The 25,356-nt window shown below is 41.4% G+C and overlaps 1 protein-coding gene across 5 annotated transcripts in view; it reads left to right on the top strand.

The window, feature by feature from the left end:
• The window catches only part of SPAG17 (sperm associated antigen 17), a 270,281-nt gene that overhangs the window by 74,477 nt on the left and 170,448 nt on the right, over window positions 1–25,356 (top strand). For 4 of the 5 annotated variants that reach the window (XM_039529265.1, XM_039529257.1, XM_039529239.1 and 1 more), the window contains exons 4-8: window positions 6,304–6,435; window positions 8,958–9,162; window positions 10,894–11,088; window positions 12,973–13,154; window positions 23,579–23,713. In XM_039529265.1, coding sequence (XP_039385199.1) covers window positions 6,304–6,435; window positions 8,958–9,162; window positions 10,894–11,088; window positions 12,973–13,154; window positions 23,579–23,713 — 849 coding nt within the window. Of the gene's footprint in view, window positions 1–6,303; window positions 6,436–8,957; window positions 9,163–10,893; window positions 11,089–12,972; window positions 13,155–23,578; window positions 23,714–25,356 lie in introns of those variants that run through there. The other variant, XM_039529275.1, reaches the window with a different exon arrangement.

Here is a 25,356-nt window from a genome sequence, read left to right as displayed (position 1 = left end):
AAAATTCCATTTTCCTGAAGATTTTGAGAATTTGAAATTTGGTTTAATACCAGTTAGAAACCAATGAGTATTTTGAAATTCGCAGAAAAGAAAATTGAAAAAAAAATTCAGATCAACTGAAATGTTTTATTTTGATTTTGATGTATTGTATTTTATTACACCCCAAACCCTAATTGTTGTATAGCTCAGAAGAGTCTCTTCAGAGGAACACCATTGAGTCAGAGTGTGATAGGTTTTGGGGATTACTTTTAGGTGGCACCAAAATACCTGGACATTGTGTCTCACATCTCTGCACAATGAAGGACAGTAGCTCAGTGTCTTTCACTAGTGAAGTCTGGGGAGAAGAAGTTTGCCTTCAGGTGCAGCTTCCCCTCACAAAGGTATCCTCAGAAAGCCTCCAGCTGCACTGCAAGATGCCATCATGTAAATCAAGGTTCAGAAGCATTCATAGCATGTAGCCAGCACAGAGGATCATGCTTTATCACCACTTTATCAACAGGTACTAACAGAGGTAGTAGTGGAGACCATCTGATACAGTTTCTGTATTCGATTATGTAGTTTTAAGGATTGGAGCTCCTGATTTAGGTATTTTATGCTCAAGACCCTTTTCTGCAAAGGCAATGAGGTCTCTGGTCATTCATCACCACCTCTGAAAGGGAATTCCAAAGTCTTGAGCCAGTTTCCAAGAAAGCTGTATGTCCCAACTCTCATGAATTTGAACTTCAATGTTGAAAATTTCATAATTCCATCATAAGTGTAACTGGAGGTCATTACCTTTGGGCCACAGATGTTCTTTTTAAGTAGCTTGGTCCAAAGTAAATTCTGCTTTCTTGAAATTAACCCAGTGTTCTATAGGAAACCAGTGGCTCCCAGTAGCCAGTATTGCTCAGAAAGCAGGCTGCTGTGTTTACCTTTTAAAAATCAGTGCGTTCATTCCCAAGTACAGTAGCACAGCCTGCAGATCACAAAGGCTTGGGTCTGTGTGGCCATGTTCATTGTCCATCAGTAAGGGACAGGGCCTTTTTGCCAGCTGCGGACAGAAAAAGCTGTTTTTTGGCAACCAGAGTCACTTGAATGTCCACAAACACCTAGGATTCCAAAAGAATTCCTAGGCTATGTCATCATCATCATCATGTTCCTATTATGCCTCTGGCGTTTAGGGCAGTGATGAAGATCCTCCACTCCTGTCCGTTTCTGGCAAGTCTTTCAATGGTTCCCCAGCTGTGCCACAGGTTTTCCACAGCTCTTCACCTTCAACTACCTGAAGGGGGGTTCCAGAGAGGATGGAGCTAAGGTGTTCTCAGTGGTGCAGATGACAGAACAAGAAGCAATGGTCTCAAGTGGCAGTGGGGGAGGTCTAGACTGGATATTAGGAAACACTATTTCACTAGGAAGGTGGTGAAACACTGGAATAGGTTACCTTGGGAGGTGGTGGAATCTCCATCCTTAGAAGTTTTTAAAGCCTGGCTTGACAAAGCCCTGGCTGGGATGATTTAGTTGGGTTTGGTCCTGCTTTGAGCAGGGGATTGGACTAGATGACTTCCTGAGGTCTCTTCCAACCCTAATATTCTATGATCCTGTGTTGTTTTCGGGCAGCCGCATTTTTGCTTGCCTTCAGGTGTGCATCTTATTGCTATTCTGGTGATGGAATCAGTTTCTAGCCGCAGCACATGACCGATCCATCTCTAATGCCTCCTGGCAATGATGGTGCTCAGATCCTCTTGGCTGCACTGTGTCAGTAATTCTTGGTTTGAGATTGTTCTGGGCCAAAAGATAGAGGATTTTTCTGAGGCAGGTTGTATGGAATGAAAACAGTTTGGACATGCCATACTCTCTCATTCCCCAGCATTCTGCACTATAAAGTAGTGTTGAAAGTATGCAGCTCTGATAAATCTTGAGTTTCGTTTTGGTGTTGTATTTTGATGATTTCCAGACTGTATTTAAGCCCCTGAAGGTGTTCTGGCTTTATTGATTTTGTTCTGGATGTCCTGGCTTGTTCCACCATCCTGGCTGGTGGTGCTGCCCAAGTATGTGAATGTTTCTACACTGGTGAGAAAATAATCCTCTCTCCATATTGGTGATGGTGAGGCAATATTAAAGATCATGATATCTGTCTTATTGTGGTTGATTTTCAGTCCAATTTGGTGGCTGAATGCGTTGAGTTGAGTTGTTTTTTCTTGTATATGGTGTTGGGTATGTAATCGGAGAGCAACATCATCTGCGAAGTCCAGGTCTTCAAGGGATGAGAAGAGTGTCCATTTAATGCCTCCTGGCATGTATTCTGTTGTACACAACATTACCCAGTCAATGGCAATGTTGAAGAGGATTGCAGACATGGCACATCCCTGATGTACTCCTGTTTTGACTTAAAAATTGAGCTCACTGTGATCAACACTGCATGTAAAGTTGAAATAGAAGCTTTTGATGACATTGATTATATGGAAAGATATTCCATATGCCTGCAGAATGCACCATAGGCTGGTTCTGTGAATGCTATCAAAAGTCTTCTCAAAGTCCATGAAATTTATGTAGAGTTGCTAAGCACTGTTCTATTATATTTCGTAGAGTGAAGATCTGGTCTGTGCATCCTCGCCCTTTCCGAAAACCAGCTTGTTCTTTTCTGAGAATGCTATCAACTGCCTCTGATATATGCTGGATTATGATCTTACACAGTACTTTGCTTGGCACAGATAAAAGTGTGATACCATGCCAGTTATTACAATCACTGAGAGTTCCTTTCTTTGGTATCTTCACTACAACCCCATTGGTCCACTTATCTGGCACTTTTTCCTTTTCCCAGACTGATGTAAATAAGGGGCTGGGATAGATGCGGCTAATTTAGGATTTACCCTGAACAATTCTGCATTCAAGTTATCCTTGCCTGGAGCTTTCTCATTTTTTAAGGATTTGATGGCTTGTATGATCTCTTCCTTAGCTGGGGTGTCTGTGTTGATATCCAGGAGGCAGAAGAAGATCTTGATGTTTGCTTCCTCTTTAAGTGGCTCCCTGTTCAGCAATTCTTTGAAATGCTCTGTACTAGGCTATGTACTGAATTGATATTTAAGGACAGATTTTCTCAAAGGAGTGAGATGGAGGGACAAACTTCCTTGTATGGGACCCACCTTCCATGAAAGGTAGAGGAGGCTGAGCATTGCTCATACACAGAGAGATAACAGTTGTGAGATGCAAACACGCTGCAGTGAATCTGATCATTAGAAATATCTACTGGTGGAAATGGTGACAACGAGAACCATACAGTGACTTGCCTGCCTGGTTCAAAGGTGATGGGTACATCCAGACAAACTTCTTATGAGTTCTGAGCAAGAGTCTGTGGTCGTGGTACATTTTGGTAGCAATGGTGTAGGAGAGGAGTACTAGAAGTTAAATTTAGATTACTAAGGAAAAGATTTAAGGCCAGGGTCCCTGTGCAGCTTCTCTGTAATACTTTCAATTCCAGGCATTTCATATTAGTATGTTGCAAAAGTTGATATTTGCCATATTTACCACATGGTAAACAGCTTAATCATTTCTGGGGGGGAAAAAACACTTGCCCAGGCAAAACCAGTAAAAATCTTCTAATACATTTTTGTTTGGTAGCTTTGACCAATAAACACCACATTTAAGGTGTTGAAATTAACTTAAACAGTAAAAACTGTTGCAGTGTTTCAGGTTCTGTGCAAAAAATGACACTGCTTGACAATTCCACATCATACCCCATCTAAATGTACATAAAATAAACATTCAAATGATATATGGGGGGGTACAGTAAACTCCAAAAATGTGACCTATTTTGGAGAATTGTCACACATCTATTTGAACTATTAATAAAACAGCAACTGTCACTAGGCCGGTTACTTTATGTAGTTTTTGGGAAGCCTTCCAGGATTTCCCCATTTCCCCTCTGCAGTGTTTCAAGGACTCTGCTTTGCATGCCCTAGCCTTCTAGTTAGGCAGTCGGGATGTGTCTCCTGAAGACTGTTAACACCACTTCTGCATTTGTCAAAAGGGGTCAGTGAAGAGAAATACAAGGATCTCGCTCCCTCAGTCAGGGGGATGAGTGTGCTGCTTCTGGCAAACTCTCTCTCCCTCTGAACTGACATTTCCTGCTTGGGCTAGCTCCAGCTGAATATTATTCATTACAATTGACCAATAGATTTTAGGGTACCGGTCCCACCTGCAGTTCTCTAAGTCCTTCCATAATCTGTTACTTACTGAGGTCCTAATCTATCTCAGAAGTCAACAGAAGCCTTTCCAATGATTTTAATCAGAGTTGGGTTGGACCCTAACTGAGACAGTGGTCAGGAGGTACTCTGGCAAAGGTATATTATGCGATGCAAAGCAAAATTGACGGTAGCTGTCACTTATTTTTCTATTCATGCAGTAAACTTAATGCCAGATTTACTGGTGTTGGGTTTTTGTTTGTTATGTAAACAAGTGTTTCTGTGGTTTTGTCTCCCTCTTCTGAGTTCCAGAAAAGCTGGACTATGTTCTAAAGGTCTGCTTGGGCCTAATTTTAAAGCCCAACCTGGACCTGAACCTGACCTGAGAGCTTCAAATAGTTTTCAGAACCCACTTGACCTAAACCCAACACTTCACACCAAACCTGCGTCAGTACCACTGCCTCATCTTTGGGTTTTGTCTGGTGGAAGCTTCCTGCTTGCCCCCCCATCTGCAACCCATCTCCGGCCACTTTCTGCTTTTGGGGGCAACACAGTGGTGGCTGTGTACCCTGCTCCTACTGGATGATACCACCTCATTCTGCTGTGTGTGCTGCCGAGGGAAAAGCACTGTGACTTTTCGGCACACTCCACAGCACACGCAGCACAATGAAGTGGCGGTGGCTGGCAGAAATAGGTCATGTAGCCGTTGCCATGCCAACTGCATGGGCTGGAGGAAATGATTGGAGATGACCCAACCCAAGCCCGAGAGGGTGGGCTGTTTTCAGACCTGACTTGACCTCAACCTCAGCAGTGTCCCATAGGGTTCAGGTCAGTTTGCAAAGCTCTACCTTGTTCTTCCTCCTATGGTATGAAACAGTAGTTTGGTCCATTTCAGCTTCAGTTACATTTTGGCTTAGTTTGATCCATAGAGTCATTCATAGTAAGAGGCAGAATTTTCTTTCTCCTCTCTTTCACTTGGCGGAGGAAACTCCTAAGAAACTGAACAAGAAACCATGAAAGGCCAAGGCCAATGGTGTTGTCTGTCAGACAAGACACAATTCAGCAAGATGCAGCATGCATCTTCATTGTCTGAATCTGAGCAAGTAAAATAGACACCATATGTACCCAAGTGTAATTGCTCCAAGGGGGGGAAAAAGAAACATGTCAGAACATTTGAGTAACACCTAATTCAGCCCAAGGTTATACATAAATCTGATGCTTGCTTAGAAACAAAAGTAGGAAAATATTATGGCTGGATTCCTCTTCAGCAGTGCTTCCTACATAGGTGAACTTTATTAGAGAGAAAACAGAAGTGAAAAGAAACATGTAACAACTTTTTATGGTGTTTTGTGCTTTTTTTTTTTGCTCTTTTTTTTTTTGCACTAAATAAAGTGGTTATGAGGCTCCAAGGAAAACAGCCCAGATGTTAGTGAGTTGTATGAAATTTAGTGGCAGCAGGCTGTAAAAAACATAGTCATAAAACAGCCTGTCAGTGTCACACATCTGGACAATGCAGCTGTATGTTCCTGCTGCTGTCATCACCTGAGGAAAACTCAATAGCCTTATTTCACATAAATTAGGCTACGTAGTACCAGCCAAATCAACATTAAACAAAGAGAGGGTGTCTTTGCACCAGTATAGCCTGGCTCAAATTGCCAACAAGCAGTTTGTATCTTTCAGTCAGGGTTAGTAACACAGACACTAGCCATTTTATAAACAGTAGCCCTGGCTATCCCAGTTGGTTTGGTATCTATTCAGTGCTATTTAATTTATAACTCTCTAAGTTGCTGTTAATATCGCTCCACTATTTAAAACCTAATAGTGGATGTTTTTACAACATTAACTGGATATCTGTATACTCCTAAAATGAAATGTAGAATGTTGCCCCCATCTCATCTTGTGTGTAGTGTGACAGTGAGCAGCACTCCAGCTGATTAGCAAGAAGGACCTGAGAGCCAAGGAGTGGGGATAGGCTGTTACTGGTGTTGGGTCAGTTTTTGAAAGTATGACTTAGGATGTCCATCTTATTGTGAGCCACATACTTTAAAATGTGAAATATCAGTCCACCTTGTCAGCACACACAGTATATGCCAAATTTTATATTGAAACTGTATTAATAATAACTTTCTTCACCTCTTTGCAGGTGATAGAGACAGCCAAAGCCATTCTGGATAGTGGAGAGCAGCTTCCTGTAACACTGATTGGAAAACTATTGAAATTTCAGCTGCTTTGCATCAAACAGAAGGACCTGCAGAGAAGAGCCGCTGAAAAGAAGGTACTCTTGTGTGCTGTAGGGAGGATGTTCCCAACTTTATGAAGGCAATTCCATTCCCTCCAGATCACACAGTCAAGTGTTGCCCAAGTAAATTCAACTTCTGTCCTGCTACTATTAGAAAATATTATCCAATAAATGCATTTATAACTGAGAAGCTAAAAACAAACCAAATAGAATATTCTTTTTTTATTAAGTCTTTAAAATAGTTAACTCCTTAAATATTCATTCCTGAGTACTGAGATGCAGAAGGTGGGACAGGAGAAAGAAAAACAGAAAGTTAATACAAAAGTCCTTTTTAGAGGAATGAGATGGAAATAACTGCTTTTAGTAATTATAAAGAAGATCGGAATTATAGGGGAAGACATCAGAAGAAACAAATGGGATACAAATGCAGGACAGCTAAGTGCTGCAGTGTATGTAAAAGGTTAAAGAATAAGCAAATGAGACTACAGAACGTAAGGAAATATTAAACTGGAAAAAAATAGTAGCAAAGGTCTCTGAAGGTGTTGAAAAACATCTAGAGCTCTTTGCTCAAAACCAGACAAGTTCAGTGTCTACTGTGTTCGGGACTTAATTCTAGGAAATGACCCAGATACATTAAATAAGGCAGTGTTTTGTGAACATTCTAGAACTGACAATTGTATAATCTGACTCTATGTGTTCATTGGGTTAGGAACCCAAAGCTGTAGCACAAAAAGATGGGGTTTACAAAAGTCTGAAGTGGAATAAATTTGAAATGAGATGAAGAAAACTGGTTGGAATGCACCAGTCCTCTAGATAGCGTTAAGAGTCTCTCGGAGACATGTCTGAATAGTTTAAAAGGAGCACATGTGAGGGTGCTTAGCACCGGACTGAGAAGGAAGAGAGCAAAAGAAGGCAGAATCTCTGGTTTCTAATCTGAAGTAAAAGACAACAGCTACAGCCAGAAAGGCTGCTTCTTCTGCAGCATCCAGCAAAACAATTGAGTATGGTAAATGATACCAATTACACAGAGTGCCGAGAGCTTTTCTTGCTGCTTGTACGCCCTTCAACATGACACCATGAGAGGGCAAAAAAAGAAAAGAAAAATCGAATGTACCTTTTAAAGTATCTATTTAATCTAATCTGGGGCCACAAACACTAAATTGCCTTAGTTATAAGTATATGATTATGGCACTACAGGTGACACCATCCCTGCGATTTTTTTATATATATACTGTCCACCTTAGCTCTATTTTAATATAGTTTTTGTCCGGGAATTATCTAATGATTCATTAGTGTCCTGTGTGAAATGAATTTAGTGCTCTCAGTCCCAGTTCATAGTGGATAGATGCAGTGGTGAGCTAGAGCCAGTTCCCACAGGTTCCTAAGAACCGGTTGCCAAAATTAGACCTCCATGGAGAACCGGTTGTTAAAGGGCCAGGGAGTGGGCAAAGAACTCCGGTCTGTGGGCTGGACCATCCTGTTGCTCCCAGGATTCCCAGCTGGGGAGGCTGAGGCTTCCCCGGCCCTTCCCCCACTTCCCCCCAGCTGCAGCGTGGCCAGCCACCGGCAACAGCTGGGAAGCTCAGCTGAGCTCTGGAGTCATCCTGCTGCCGCTTTTTGAGAGTCCCGGCAAGGTGGGGGTGGGGTCCTGCTGCAAGCTCCAGGGCTGGCCAGAGGGGAGGTGAGGGGGCAAGTGGGGCAATTGGCCCGGGCCCTGCAGGGGCCCCTGGCCCCATGAGGATGTCTCCCACCAGCCACCCCGTGCAGAGCTGCAACATGACCAGCAGCTAGGCAGCTCAGCTGAGCTCCTGAGTCGTCCTACTGCTTTGAGCTGCCAGCAAGGTAAGGGGGGAGGGGGCTGCAAAGTTCTAGGGTTGCTGGGGGGCAAGTGAGGCAATTTGCCCCAGGCCCTGCAGGGGCCCCCGGCCCCATGGGTATGTCTCTCCTGGCCCCTCCCCCGCTCCCCCCCCTTAAATCAGAACTTTTTATAGGGAAACGGTTGTTAAGATTTTGGCAGCTCATCACTGGATAGATGTTCACATCAAAGAAAAGACCGACAGAGTTGGCACCAATTGATTCCAGAGTTGGCAGTTTCAATAGAGACGCTAAGGACTGAACCAGCCTTAGACTCTGAACTTTTTGATCAGCCGCAGTTCCTTCCTGGTCCACAGGGAAGTTTGCACTGCTGCTGCAAGTGCTGTACCTGCTCTGAAGCTTAAAGCATCAGAGGGCATTAGTTTCCAGTGCTGTATCAATCCACCTTTCACCAGCACCAATTTCACGCATTTTTAAAAAATCATCGTTATTTTCTCATATATACCATATTCTTTTAGCATGAGGTCTTGGCACTGCTATTTAATAGGAATATAATAAACTGAAGAGTGTGAAAAGGGAGAAAGAGTGGAGCTCAAGACAGCTGCACCAAAACAAAATCCTGAAGGGTCAAAGGGAAAAATATTCAAATAAATATATTCAAACAGTAAAGTTTTACTACAGTCAACCATTTGTTCTGTATATGCTTAGACTAATAGGTGAGATTAGTTTGTTAATTTTACCAGGCAGCAGAAGAGCGAGAGAAGGAGAAAGAAAAAGATAAAGGGAAAGCTAAACCTCCTGGCAAGAAGGAAAAGCCACCCAGTGCCAAATCTGCAGGAAAAGGAGGGAAGGGAAAGAAAGCTGAAGCAGTACCAACAGCAACTACTATTAAAAAGGACACCACACTAAAGCGACGGGGAGAAGAAGAGGAAGATGACAAATATTTGGGTATGTAAGGCATGCAAATACCCTGCTGATCAACTCACCCAAAGAGCATTTAAAAGTCTTGAAACCTACCTGCTGATTGAAGACTCTGATGTATTCCCTTTAGAAAGATTAAAACCCATTATAAGTCAAGAAATAAAATAGTTACATTTACCTCCATATCCATGAGGCAATCCTCTCCTTGTGTTATAAAATATCAAAAGCTGTACAAGTTAATAATGTGCTAACCAGTTCTGAGAAAAATCGTATTCCTAAACCATAGCGGACATGCGCAGAATTGAGCCCTTTATGAGGCAAGGCTCACTGTATATTGCACTTTGTTTTCTACAACATATAGTAGAACCTCAGAGTTATGAACACCAGAGTTAGGAACTGACCAGTCAACCACACACCTCATTTGGAACCAGAAGTGCGCAATCAGGCAGCAGCAGAGACCAAAAAAAAAAAAAAGCAAATACAGTATAGTACTGTGTTAAAAGTAAGCTACTAAAAAAATAAAGGGAAAGCAGCATTTTTCTTCTGCACAGTAAAGTTTCAAAGCTGTATTAAGTCAATATTCAGTTGTAAACTTTTGAAAGAAAAATCATAATGTTTTGTTCAGAGTTGTAAACAACCTCCATTCCCCAAGTGTTCGTAACTGAGATTCTGCTGTACTGTTTTCCAGCTTACTAGTGGATCAAGATGGTGTCTAGAAAGCTCTGCCTCATTCAGTACATATATTCACTTCATTTTCCCCTGAGCAGTAAACTCTGCTATGCATGCATGAGCACTGCTGCCTTCTTTCATGTAGAACACTTGGAGATTATTAAAAAGCATTTTAACTGTGTAAAAACACACTCCTGCACATGTTCAAACTATAACTGACAAACCAAAAGAACTTGGGCAAATCAAAAATCCATTTTTCACCAGAACACTGAAAAGTGCCTATCCTCCCACAGGACTCATCCTGCCACATTTCAGCTTCTTACCCTTATGCACTTAGGTGCTAAATCAAAGTCAAAGACTTTTTATGATGTGGAAAATGTTCCTTTTCCATTTCCCTCACTCTCAAAACCAGCTCAACTATTTTTGTACATACTTACCTAAAAAAATCACTGTTGGACAATAACTTTCATGTACCATATGCTCAGTAAGAACATGATAGCACTCCATGTTTTTTAAACTAAACTAGCAGCAAAGAATCCTGGGGCACCTTATAGACTAACAGATGTTTTGCAGCATGAGCTCTCGGAACTTCTTCGGATTTTCTGAAGATTGCTTCCGAAAGAAAGTGAGCAGCTCATGCTTCAAAAATCTCTTATACTATAATCTGCCTGGTGATTCTTGCTGCTTCTACAGAACCAACACACAGACCCACCCCTACTTAAACTAAACTGGCTCTCTATTAAGAGAGCTATTTACAGAGATGCTGCATTTGTAACTAGCACTCTTGCCAGGTGCAAACATACCGGCTTCCTGGTGCCTCCTCCAAATTCTTCACTTCTGCAAGCTGTGCTCCTCCCTACAAGTTCCATGCAGGTTGCTACAGAAACTAGTTGGAAAATTTCAGTCTAAAAGATGAAAGTTCAGAAAATTGTGTGCATCAGAACAAAAGGGGTTACAATAGAAATATTTGTGCAACCTTAAATATAGCTGTTGCTATGCAATTGAGCTACAGTATACTTTAATATAAATGATCTATTCTAATCAGCTCTCCTTTTGTAATGTGACTGGTGATTTCGATATTTTGAACAGATGATGAACCAGATGATGGTGCCCAATATTACTTCATAATTTGGGGTTTCCACAACCCTCAGTTACTGCCTGTACTGTCTGAGCTTGGGGTCAGTATCTCAAATGTAATTAAGATTTCTTCTGAAAATTACGAGCCATTGCAGACATACTTGGGAGCAGCTAAACTGCAAGAAGAATCATTACTTACACCTGAAGGTAAGCTAGTGATAGGACAAATATCCTTTATAAAATCCTAAATATTCTATTTTTAAAATTTTATTTAAATTCTTATCCATGCTTAGCATTGTGTTATCTGAGTGCCTGTGCTCTCTTTTTAAAATGTTTTAGATATCTAGGCCTACAGGAGGAAATGAGCTGAATATTTGTATGCTACCACTTAGGAGACAGCCAGTTAGCTTCTTTGACGCTTGTCACTAGTGCCAGTACTTGCTTTGCCTTGTAATCCCCATGAGATGTCCTATGATATCACAACTATTAGAGATGGAAAATTTTCTTGTCCAATATTTACAGAAGAAGAGATTCAACAATATTTTTCTCCTCTTAATATTCTTCCTCACTCCCTTCTTTTCCCAGTTTTCTAGATCTTACATTGAAGAATAATTAATTAGTGGCATCTAGCCCACCTGTCACTTTGGAAAAATTGATACAGTATTAGTATAAATTAAACTTATAGGTCAAAAATTTCAATGAAAGGACTCCAGATTTTGAATAAATTGTCTGTCAAGCCTCTTAAAACATTTATCAGTTGCAGGAACTGAAGATGCATCTCAAGCTCTTTAAGACTGATGGAGTCAAAGAATCAATTGGTGAAATCAAAGAATAAATCCTGTAACTGGATTCATTCAGCAGAATTAAAGTGCCATGAATTGTCAGTGTATTTGTTATGTCCTTCCAGCATGACTGTGAACCACTGATAACTACTCTCTGGGAACAGTTTTCCAACCAGTTTTGCACCCACCTTATAGTAGCTCCATGTAGGTTGCATTTCCCTAATATGTTTATGAGAAGGTCACGCGAGACAGTATCAAAAGCTTTACTAAAGTCAAGATATACCACATCTACCACTTCCCCCCATCCACAAGTCTTATTACCCTGTCAAAGAAAGCTATTGGGTTGGTTTGACATACTCCCACTGCATTGTATCATATTCAACATATAAACATCTGTACCAGATACTCAGACATAATTTTCCAATTCACAAGCCTTGAGCAACATCAGTAGATGGAAGTGCCTTAGTTGAGGAAGGATAGTCCAGGGTTCTCTTCATGACTGCCACAGAATCCTTGTATGGCCTTGGGAAAGGTACATAGGCCAAACGTTTCAGAACACTCCACTACTGTATTTTTGGGGTTATCAACTTTAGACGCCTCTGGATCACTGGAGTTATACCAGGGATAAATTTAGCCCCAGGCCTGATTTTTAGAGGTGCTGAGCATCCAGAACTCCAAATGAAATCATAGCATTTGCAGCTGCAGATTCTCAGCAACTCCAACAATCAGGCCATGATCCCAGAGTGAGTTTGCAGGGCTGGCATTTAGAAAAATCATTTTTTCCTCATTATCCAGGTACATTTGAAATTTGATCTTTACAATACAATAAACATGGAAACCTGCACTGACGGTTCTACAATCACATTTCACTGATGAAATGTACTTTAATCTCTCTCTGTCTTAGTTTCAACATCTATAAAATGTGGATAACAACACTTATCTACCTCACATTTAAAGAACAGTTACTAGTTTAGACCCAAGGCATTTTGATAAGTATAACCTTAGATTTTGGATTTCAGGCATTTATTTGTTGTTTCTTCAAGTGCAACGTCCTATGAAGTTTTTCCCTCCTTACATTTTTCTTTTGTATTTTCAATCTTAAGTTGGGCTTGACCTCAGATATTTTTCTGGGAATTTGTTTAAGAATGGGAATTTTTTGAAGAACACTTTGGGTAGAGTAGACCAACCTGCAATTCATGTTTCCTTCTCAATATTCCAGAAATATGTCTCAGATTCACTATTCCCATGTAAAAAGAAGATATTGGGATACAAATATGCTATAATTTATCTAATAACGATGCATTTATAGTTGTAGAAGCTGAAAAAAGGAAGAAAGCTAAAGCCATCAAAGATTTGGAAACATTCTGGAAATACTTGGAGCCAATTCTGAACAGTGGGAAACATGGATCATCTCTCTTTGATGTTGCCAGACTTCATCACATAGTAAAGGAAAATACCTTTCCCACAGACTGGACTAATAGTGATATGATGGTCAGTAGTTTCCTCTTTCACAATGAGCTGCCCACTTAGTTTTTATAGCATTTAACAGCAATTTAAGTACAGTGGGAATTTGAGCTGTGTGTGTCTGTAAAACTCAGAACCGGACTGATTGGTTTACAGAGCATACAAACTATGCCTGTGGAGATTGTTGTCTCCTTGAATGAAAGCCATTCATTTTCCACACCTTATAAACTTGCTGGGTGTATCTATAGGGCTTCTATGTTCTTTGAACCAGTGTTTTAGATAGTGAGTTTCTAAACCGTGAGCCATGGTTGCAGAGTTTGTAATCTCTTTGAAGTCTAATAGTAAACAAATTCATAGCTTCCACACACTCCTCATTAGAGGTTCAAACATCGGTATTGAATAACTCCAAAATTATATTGCCAGCCCTTTAACAATCGATCTGTGTCCTAGATCTCATTGAGGGCAAATGAAAATAAAGGAATAATAAAACAAATGCGGAATTTCTGTGCAAGCCATTGTTGAGATATGATGTTCTAATGCACATCCCGCATTGCCTCTGGGGGGTCAGCCCCAAAGTATGCTTCAAATGCAGTACACAATTATGGCCACCAGCCCTCTTTCTTAAAGACCAATCACCCAGTAGAAGCCAACCAGCACTTCTTTCATCCACAGAGGTGCCCCAGCTCAGAACTCTTCCCCCACATTTTTTGTCTTTATTCTTCTGCAGATTGAATTCTCTTTTTCAGAGAATCATAGAATATTAGGTTTGCAAGGGAACTCAGGAGGTCATCTAGTCCAACCCCCTGCTCAAATCAGGACCAATCCCCAACTAAATATCCAACCTAGACCTCCCCCACTGCAACTTGAGACCATTGCTTCTTGTTCTGTCATTTGCCACCACTGAGAACAGCCTCTTTGGAACCCCCCTTCAGGTAACTGAAGGCTGCTATCAAATGCCACCTCACTCTTCTCTTCTGCAGACTAAATAACCCCAGTTCCCTGAGCCTCAACTTGTAAGTCATGTGCCCCAGCCCCCTAATTATTTTTGTTGCCCTCCGCTGGACTATCTCCAATTTGTCCACACCCCTTCTGTAGTGGGGGTACCAAAACTGGATGCAGTACTCTAGGTGTGGCCTCACCAGTGCCAAATAGAGGGGAATAATCACTTCCCTCAATCTGCTGGCAATGCTCCTACTAATACAGCCCAATATGCCATTGGCCTTCTTGACAATAAGGGCACACTGCTCATATCCACACTGGACTCATATCCAGCTTCTCGTCCATTGTAATCCTCAGGTCCTTTTCTGCAGAACAGCTGCTTAGCCAGTCGGTCCCCAGCCTGTAGCGGTGCATAGGATTCTTCCTTCCTAAGTGCAGAACTCTGCACTTGTCCTTGTTGAACCTCATCAGATTTCTTTTCACCCAATCCTTCAATTTGTCTAGGTCACTCTGGATCCTATCCTTAGCCTCCAGCATATCTACCTCTCTCCCAAGTTTAGTGTCATCTGCGAACTTGCTGAGGGTGCAATTAATCCCATCATCCAGATCATTAATAAAGATGTTGAACAAAACCGGGCCCAGGATTGACCCCTTAGATTGATACCGGCTGCCAACTAGACATCAAGCCATTGATCACTACCCGCTGAGCCAGACAATGTAGCCAACTTTTTATCCACCTTAAAGTCCATTAATCCAATTTTTCTGTTCTTCTTTTCTAAGATTTCCTTTCTGCCTGTATCCTCAGCTCATCCTCCCGTGTGAGCTTTTTTTCTTCTCTTCCATTTCCTCTCAGAGCATCATTGGCTCTGTTCAACGAGGTCACTCAATCTGGTACCACATGGAGGATCTCCCTCCCCACAGTACTGCTTCAAATACAGCAGAATTCAGCACAGCTGCAGTGCAAAAAAAGGGAGGACAGCCCTCTACTAAAAAGTATTTTGTACCCCACTCCTTCTTAGCAAGGATCAGTGTGACCAGGAAGTAGCAGAGAAAGCCCAAGCAGGCTCTAGGTGTTCCTCCTCCAGATCTTTACCATAGCAAGGGATCCAGTGTCTCCCTGTTCACATTAGATGAGGGGAAAAAATCCTAAACTACTGTGACGGGTTGGATCACAGAAACCCCCTTGGGGACTGCCAACTGATGTGCCAAGACTACTTCTGCCCCTGCTTTCCCTGCCAGTTCGGGACCCCAGCACTCTGTGCTTGCTGAGCCAGGCACGCCCGTCTGCTCCAACAAAGACCCAGGGTCTGAATTACTTGCCCCAAAGCTGCAGACTTAACTGAAAGCAGTTACAGAAGTGTTCTTGTCTTTAACACTCAGATGCCCAACTCCCAGTGGGGTCTAAACCCAAATAAATCTGTATAACGCTTATACAAGGTAAATTCATGAATCATTCGCCCTCTATAACACTGATAGAGAGATATGCACAGCTGTCCCCCCCCTCCCCCCCGCAGATATTAATACATAATCTGGGTTAAATAATAAGTAAAAAGTGATTTAATTAAATACAGAAAGTAAGATTTAAGCAGTTCCAAGTAGTAACAGACAGAACAAAGTGAATTACCAAGTAAAATAAAATAGAACATGCAAGTCTATGTCTGAGAAACTGAATACAAATAAAATCTCACCCAGTAAGCTTCCTTTTATGGACTAGTCTCCTTCTAGTCTGGGTCCATCAATCACTCACACCCCCTGTAGCTACTGTCCTTTGTTCCAGTTCCTTTCAGGTATCCTTGGGGGTGGAGAGGCTCTCTCTTTAGCCAGCTGAAAAAAACCAAATGGAGGGGTCTCCTGGCATTTAAATAGACTTTCTCTTGTGGGTGGAGACCCCCTCCTCTCCCCTATGCAAAGTTCAGCTCCAAGATGGAATTTTGGAGTCACATGGGCAAGTCACATGTCCATGCATGACTCAGAACTACAGGTAGCAGCCATGGTTCACATGCTACCTTGAACAACCTCAAGAAGACTTCTTATGTGGATTGGAGCATTCTAAGATCCATTGTTCCTTAATGACAGGTTTCAGAGTAGCAGCCGTGTTAGTCTGTATCCGCAAAAAGAACAGGAGTACTTGTGGCACCTTAAAGACTAACAAATTTATTGTAGCATGAGCTTTCGTGAGCTACAGCTCACTTCTTCGGATGCAGTGAGCTGTAGCTCACGAAAGCTCATGCTACAATAAATTTGTTAGTCTTTAAGGTGCCACAAGTACTCCTGTTCTTTTTATTGTTCCTTAAGTGCTTCCTGATTGGGCACTTAACTTTGCAAATTCCCTTCTAAAGAAGCTGACCAAATGCCTTACAAAGCTTACTTAGAAATCAAGCAAGTATACTGCCAATATTCTAAACTTCAAGTACAAAAATGATATATGTGTACAAATAGGATGAATAGTCATATTCCCATAAAGCATTATGGGGTACAGCGTCACAACTACCATAACACATTCCATAATTTCTTCCAGTTTATTTGTGGTTTATAGTAATAGAGTTAGAGGACAGACTATTTCCTCCCAACACTTATATTAGTGGATTAAATTCTGCATATAAACAATCAGTGAACTAGCAAGTCCCTCAAAACTGAAGGGATCAGATTGCATTTGGCTAATTCCGCAGTGGCTTCTAAGGCATACCTTGAAAATGCCTCATTTGTGGAAACATGTAGAACTGCTACTGGAAGTTCAGCCCACATGACATTACTTTCTTCACCTGACCTTCAGATTCGATGTTCATTTTGGGAGAGCAGTTCTTTAGTCATTCAGTTAAAATCCTCTCATTCTCATCTCTTTTATGGGTCTGTTGCTTATGAATATTCCAACAGTAAGTATCTTTACTGTCAGTACTGAAAAGGGAGAGAAAAGGTATGTGTACTATAGTTCTTTGAGTAGATTGAAAGTCTCAATTTACATTTCTCAATTTCTCAGAGACCAATATAGACTCTAAAGAAGTGGGGGGGGAGCATGGGGGTTGTAGGGCTTTAAAGAAATACATATAGAAGGGATACCAAAGAACATAGGACCATATCATAGTATACAGTGAATGGATGCAGTAAGTCTGTTTTGTTGGATTCCCTCTGGAAAGTCTTTACTGAGGTTAAATACAGCTCTGAACTGCCTCCAGGACATGCATGGGGAGGACTCAAATGAAGGACTGCCAGACATGCTATCTGAAAGAAGAGAGATTGACATATAATACAAGTAAATTACCTTTATTCAGGTTTGCATACTTTGAAAATGTGCCTTGCCACAAATATCAGACTTTCCTAAAACACCCTGCTATGCCCAAAAAGTACAGGTGGCAAGTTTTAGACGGAAAGCAGGATGTGAGGTTTTTGACCAAGTATGTGTGTGCTGGGAGGAGACATGGTGGGGAATTGATATTAGAAACTCTCATCTTATCCTAGCTGTTGGTCTTGTTAAACATTGGCAGTTCATGTTGCTTGTAATGTCTTTAGAATTTCTCATTTTGTTTATAATGCTTGCACGTTCAAAACATTCCAACAAGCCTTAATTAAAATGTTCCAGTGTCCTAGTAACCACTGATGAATAATAGAAACAAACATGGGGTGGTTTCTAGATCAACCTTTTTTGACAGATGTTTTGGGTTGGAAAAAAGAAAAGAAGTTCAGACTTTTTAAAAAATAAAAAACACTAACTTTTCAAAATTCCTGTTGTTCAAAAATGACTTGCCTTACTAATCTTGAAGTATCCTGTCATAAAAACAAATCATATCAAAAGTGATTGGTGATTTTGGGTGTCTAAATTGAGACACCTTAAAGAACCCTGAGTTTCAGAAAGTGTGTGCTTAGCACTTACGTAAAATCAGGTTCCTTCAATGTGTCTCAAGTTTGGGAACCTAAAACAGGCTTGTAAAATCATTATAATAATTACTATAATTATTTTTTATTTTTTTAAATTTTTGACCCAAGTGACTGACTCAGCTTACACACAAAATGGATGCACCAAACTAGTCAGAGCAAAGAAAACTGAAAGTATTCATTCTCCCCAGTATGGGGAAAAGAACCAAAATCAACAAAACACATCAGAGGTTACCAGAAATAACTTTATAAGGTTCTCAGCCAAAGATAACATTAGACTAACTTGCCAGCTCTGAGCCAGAGCTTCTCTGACTAGCCCCCTTTCTCCTCAAGTTTCATTTTTTTGGTCCCATCTCCTGTGTTTCTGGTTCCTATTTGCTAACCTGTTGCACCCATGACTCCAGCAGGGTTTAGCTAATCGTAGAATCATAGAATCATAGAATCTCAGGGTTGGAAGGGACCTCAGGAGGTCATCTAGTCCAACCCCCTGCTCAAAGCAGGACCAAACCCAACTAAATCATCCCAGCCAGGGCTTTGTCAAGCCTGACCTTAAAAACCTCTAAGGAAGGAGATTCCACTACCTCCCTAGGTAACCCATTCCAGTTCTTCACCACCCTACTAGTGAAAAAGTTTTTCCTAATATCCAACCTAAACCTCCCCCTCTGCAACCTGAGACCATTACTCCTTGTTCTGTCATCTTCTACCACTGAGAACAGTCTAGATCCATCCTCTTTGGAACCCCCTTTCAGGTAGTTGAAAGCAGCTATCAAATCCCCCCTCATTCTTCTCTTCTGCAGACTAAACAATCCCAGTTCCCTCAGCCTCTCCTCATAAGTCATGTGCTCCAGCCCCCTAATCATTTTTGTTGCCCTCCGCTGGACTCTCTCCAATTTATCCACATCCTTCTTGTAGTGTGGGGCCCAAAACTGGACACAGTACTCCAAATGAGGCCTCACCAGTGCTGAGTAGAGGGGAATGATCACATCCTCGATCTGCTGGAAATGCCCCTACTTATACAACCCAAAATGCCATTAGCCTTCTTGGCAACAAGGGCACACTGTTGACTCATATTCAGCTTTTCGTCCACCGTAACCCCTAGGTCCTTTTCTGCAGAACTGCTACCCAGCCATTCGGTCCCTAGTCTGTAGCAGTGCATGGGATTCTTCCGTCCTAAGTGCAGGACTCTGCACTTGTCCTTGTTGAACCTCATCATATTTCTTTTGGCCCAATCCTCTAATTTGTCTAGGTCCCTCTGTATCCTATCCCTACCCTCCAGCGTATCAACCACTCCTCCCAGTTTAGTGTCATCTGCAAACTTGCTAAGGGTGCAGTCCACACCATCCTCCAGATCGTTAATGAAGATATTGAACAAAACCGGCCCCAGCACCGACCCTTGGGGCACTCCACTTGATACCGGCTGCCAACTAGACATGGAACCATTGATCACTACCATCTAGCCAGTTTTCTATCCACCTTACCGTCCATTCATCCAGCCCAGACTTCTTTAACTTGCTGGCAAGAATAGTGTGGGAGACTGTATCAAAAGCTTTGCTAAAATCCAGAAATAGTACATTCACTGCTTTCCCCTCATCCACAGAGCCAGTTATCTCGTCATAGAAGGCAATTAGGTTAGTCAGGCATGACTTGCCCTTGGTGAATCCATGCTGACTGTTCCTGATCACTTTCCCCTCCTTTAAGTGGTTCAGGATTGATTCCTTGAGGACCTGTTCCATGATTTTTCCAGGGACTGAGGTGAGACTGACTGGCCTGTAGTTCCCTGGATCTTCCTTCTTCCCTTTTTTAAAGATGGGCACTACATTAGCTTTTTTCCAGTCATCCGGGACCTCCCCCGATCGCCATGATTTTTCAAAGATAATGGCCAATGGCTCTGCAATCTCATCGGCCAACTCCTTTAGCACCCTCGGATGCAGCGCATCCGGCCCCATGGACTTGTGCTCGTCCAGCTTTCCTAAATAGCCCCGAATCTGACTATTCCAGTCATCAGCAGCCCAGCAGCCACTCAGATTAGCTTTTTACATACACCCATTTGCCTATTTGTCCTAATCCTAGTTTTCCAGGAGGGAAAGAAAGATCTACCTTTCACACTATATTCATACAGCATACACTCATACATTAATACCATTCAGAACAGGGAAACCCAGTACAGGAAAGACCGATGAATCTCAAAGCGTTAAAGTCACTTGACTTTACACACACTGTCTTGACAGACAAAACTATTAAAATTTCATCCAAAAAAATATACTATTTTTGTTTTGCCCAAGAAAAAAATCTGTTGTATCATTTTTGTGATGCCTAGCATACACAGAAGAATATGGCCAAGCCGGCTAATACAAAGTGAAGCTTGAGTTGGCCTCAGGTTGGAATTGGATATCTGGCCCCATGTGATGTCAGTCTCATGGTGATGGCAAACCCTGTCTCAGTCGTTTTACTCTTTCCACTACATCATTCAGTATTTAGTAAAATCCACAGCAAAACACATCAGAAGCTTCCACCCTCCAACTTACAGCTTCATTCAAATATACTTTTGGCCTTTATGTGGTCTAGTGGCATCATACTGCTTCCACCTGTGGAATCAGAGTTCAGGTCTTGAGGTCTTCCCATCCCCCACCCCAGGACAGCAAATAATAGGAGTACTGTGGAATGACATTGAATTCTGTAAGGAGGCTTGTCCTGCCTTCCTTGGATGGAGGGAGTGTGGTCACTTGTAGCAATATACAGCTGCATGCAATTACAGCTGCACAAATTAAAACCTGCAAATTTGATATGAGGGAGAGAATACAGTACCTTCTGTTACAAAAAAAGAACATCAGCTTAAATCTACAAAAGGTACTTAGGCACCTAAATTCCTCCATAGATGCCTTGATCCACCTTCAGGCTTCACTGACATTCTCACAACTCAGCTGCTGCCTAAGTGACTCAATTTCTGCTAGTAGGCAGGTGTAAAGCCACCTAAGTCCTGACACTTCCCCACAGCTAATGAGCTTCTCAGAGCACTGAAGCGGGATTGTCAAAATAGGCATTCCCACTATCTATCTTACCTGGGGTTCAATCCCATGGACATCCTCAGAACACACGTACAGGATGGGGCATGTCACACAGTGGATGGGTACATATGTGAACATGAATCCAGAATACCCAATAGCCCAGTGGTTAGGGCAGTCACCTGGGATGTAGGCAACCCAGTTTCAAATGCCTGCTCTAATGAATATTTATTATTTCTAATACTGCAATGCCTAGAATACCTAATGCTAAGCACTGTATAAACAGAACAAAAATGGAACAGCTCAGACAGGAAAGATTGAAAAAGGGATCTACAAAGAATAGCATATAGCGCAGTGGTGAGGGCCCTCACATGGGATGTGGGAGACCTGTTGGAGCTGTTCAAGTCCTTGCTCCAAAAAGAGGCAGAGAAGAGTCTTGAATCCTGGTCTCTCACATCCGAGGTGAGTACCCTGGTTATTGGGAGGATTTTTTCTGGTTTTTCATCTGCTAGGGCACGGGCTGCCTAAATGGCTGAGCTGGCTTAGGCACCTAACTCCAGGAGAAGTTGTGGCACCTTAAAGACTAACAAATTTATTTTAGCATGAGTGTCGTGAGCTATAGCTCACTTCTTTGGATACATAGAATGGAACACACAGACAGGAGACATTTATACATACAGAGAACATGAAAAGGTGGAAGTATGCATAACAACAGGAAAAGTCTAATCAATTGAGATGAGCTATCATCAGCAGGAGGAAAAAAAACTTTTTGAAGTGATAATTAAGATGACCCATAGAAGGTGTGAGGAGAACTTAACATAGGGAAATAGATTCAATTAGTGTAATGACCCAACCATTCCCAGTCTCTGTTTAGGCCAGAATTAATTGAATCTAATTTGCATATTAATTCGAGTTCAGCAGTTTAGAGATTAGCATAGGACCTAATCACATCAGACACGCCATCAGGGGCTCGTACACCTGCACATCTACCAACGTGATATATGCCATCATGTGCCAGCAATGCCCCTCTGCCATGTACATTGGCCAAACCGGACAGTCTCTACGCAAAAGAATAAATGGACACAAATCTGACATCAGGAATCATAACATTCAAAAACCAGTGGGAGAACACTTCAACCTCTCTAACCACTCAGTGACAGACCTGAAGGTGGCAATTTTGCAACAAAAAAACTTCAAAAACAGACTCCAAAGAGAAACTGCTGAACTCGAATTAATATGCAAATTAGATTAAATTAATTCTGGCCTAAACAGAGACTGGGAGTGGTTGGGTCATTACACTAATTGAATCTATTTCCCTATGTTAAGTTCTCCTCACACCTTCTATGGGTCATCTTAATTATCACTTCAAAAAGTTTTTTTTCCTCCTGCTGATGATAGCTCATCTCAATTGATTAGACTTTTCCTGTTGTTATGCATACTTCCACCTTTTCATGTTCTCTGTATGTATAAATGTCTCCTGTCTGTGTGTTCCATTCTATGTATCCGAAGAAGTGAGCTATAGCTCACGAAAGCTCATGCTAAAATAAATGTGTTAGTCTTTAACGTGCCACAAGTACTCCTGTTCTTTTTGCGGATACAGACTAACACGGCTGCTATTCTGAAATCTAACTCCAGGAGATGATTCACAACTGAGAATCCTGAACAGAGATAGGCACCGCAATTCACCCTGTCAGTCAGGTGCCTAGAGGCCTAGATGAATGGTAGTTAAGTGCCTAAATACCTTTGAGGTTCTAGGTCTATGTCCTGCACCATTCCTCTACATTTCACTCCTATCTGCCTTAGGTCCCCATTTAGCTTGCTCACTTCTGAGGATCCTTCCTCGGGTACCTGATTCTCCCCATGCGTTATATGGAAAGCCTGGGAACCTAACTAGGACTAGGAATTAGGCATTCCCTTCTTACTTTTGTGCATTTAGCCTATAGACACATGCCATATATCTAAAGAAGAATCGGCTTTAACTGACATTAATAGTACCATTTTAATCTTCTGTAGAACTCCAGCCACTATAGGCAGTGTTACACATATAGATCATTCAATATGTTACAGACTATGACAGGGGTCGGCAACCTTTCAGAAGTGCTGTGCCGAGTCTTCATTTATTCACTCTGATTTCAGGTTTTGCGTGCCGGTAATACATTTTAATGTTTTTAGAAGGTCTCTTTCTAGAAGTCTATAATATATAACTCAACTATTGTTGTATGTAAAGTTAATAAGGTTTCAAAATGTTTAAGAAGCTTCATTTAAAATTAAATTAAAATGCAGAGCCCTCCGGACCGGTAGCCAGGATCTGGGCAGTGTGAGTGCCACTGAAAATCAACTCGCATGCCGCCTTCGGCACATGTGCCATAGGTTGCCTACCTCTGGACTATGATGTGATAGTTGGGAGAATAAAAAGGAAAGATGAGGGAGATCTTGAAAAAATTCTTCACTCATCACCCCCAACAAGAAGCCCTGTTTTCTTAGACTGACATTACAAATTAGCATTTTCAATTAATAAGGGAAACATTTTAAAAGGATGGTAGGTTTGTTGCTTAGAGAGTTGCTAGTTGGTGGTTGAGTTCCACTGTGCTGTTTTGTGTATAAACTTGATCCATCATATCTGTTTCTCTTTTCTCATAGCTTGCATTTGGAACTGTGCTATTTGAAAGCATTGCTTGTTTGATGTATGACTGTCTGGACTGGAAAAGACAACATCAGCACTACTTGGAAAACACCAACTTTATTAATGTCCCTGTAATAACAAAGAACAAACAGGTACAGCCTTCTGCAACTTATGAAGGGACGCTTTGCAATAGGTCATGGTTATGAGCAGTAATTAGGTACTAATTTAAGTGAAACTGCATGTTCTAACTACTCCACTCAAAAAAATCAAACCCAGGCCATTTACTACTTATGTGACCTTGTGTAAATGAGAATCTGGCCCTTTATCTTAAGGGTTAAATCCTCAAAATTGAAAACAAACAAACCCAAAAAAAAACAAAAAACCACCACCAGCTTGAGAATCAGGCCACTTCCTACCATGTCTCCTGGAGTTGCTGTCAAAACATCATCAGGATCCCCAGACCTCTCAGTGCATGGGGTTCCTAGCAATGCTGATCCCTCTCGGGTGTCCGCATGTCTCAGCGCCTCCATCTTCCGCAGTAAGAGGGTCCAGCTGCTCCTGGGCTGAAGCCAGCAAGGAGTGTTATTCCTCCTCAGCTGTCAGCCCAGGCTGAGCTGGGCTGCTCCCTTTTATACTAGTGCTGCATCAAGAGCATGTCCAGTGGGGGCGTGGCTTGCTCAGCCCACAGCGAGAAATTAACCTTCCCCATCCAGTGCAGAGTGAGTGCACCCCATCACAGGGATTCTGCATGCCCAGAGGTCATCTGGCATGGAGTAACTTGCCAGATCAGTTCATTTACAAAGTAAGATATAAATATTCAAAAATCTCCACTACTTTTGAATGTTAGCCTTTCAAAAATTGAGGAACCAAGAATCTTTGAAAATTTTAGCCTAAGCTTTTATTGCATACTTGAAAGTCTTTGATATCTAAAGTGAAAAATTAAACACTTTGTAATAAAACTTATTTTACATGTCTGCTTTGATATATATATCAATGCATAAACATCATTGAGATAAAGGGAGTTGCATTTTCTCAATGGACAGATATGATAGCCAACTACAGTGTAGTTTGTGTCCATGTGTCTCTGGACAGCCCTTCATCCATTTGATGTTCTAACTCCCTCAGTTAGGAAAAGGGAACCTAATTTAAATCATTTCTAATTTGTTTATTTTTCAACTAAATTTTTTAAAACACAGGTAAACCTGAAGAGGTGCCAAAATTAATATTTTTAAATGGTCATTTTGAGTTTTATGGAAAATTTGATATCTTAAAGCATGAAACTTTCTTATCTCCATTCCCACTCCTCTCTTTTCCCAACTTGGAGAAGTCAGAATTGCCAAATATTTTTGTCCATAACGGGAAAAAAAATTCACCTCTGGGCTGCAAAAAAAAGCCACCAAAACCAGAAGAAATTTAAGCCCCATGATACTGTTTTTTACCGAGAAAGCAATGTGCGCCTGAAAATGAATTTAGAAAGTGTCTGCTAATTATAGGTGGGTCACATAGCAATGTCTTTAGTTAACATTTTCCAACACTCCATTATAAGATCCTGGTTTTTAGTTGTTTTTGACTTTGCCAAACTACCATTGGGTTGAAATTTCCCATGTTTAGGGGTCTGCCTCAGACTGAATTTTTTGGAAAATGTCAACAAAGATGGTTCAACCATTTTGCAGAACGAGGCTGGGGTCTTTTTTCATTAAGATTTTTATTATTTTTTACTTTACAAACATTACAATATGAAAAATAAGAAAATTATACAGTAGGAACCTCAAAGATACAAACACCAGAGTTACGG

The sequence above is a fragment of the Mauremys reevesii genome, linkage group 1 (assembly GCF_016161935.1).
Source record: "Mauremys reevesii isolate NIE-2019 linkage group 1, ASM1616193v1, whole genome shotgun sequence".
Taxonomy (NCBI): domain Eukaryota; kingdom Metazoa; phylum Chordata; order Testudines; family Geoemydidae; genus Mauremys; species Mauremys reevesii.
The sequence above is the reverse complement of the archived record's forward strand: the minus strand, read 5'-3'. Positions and strand labels throughout refer to the sequence as shown.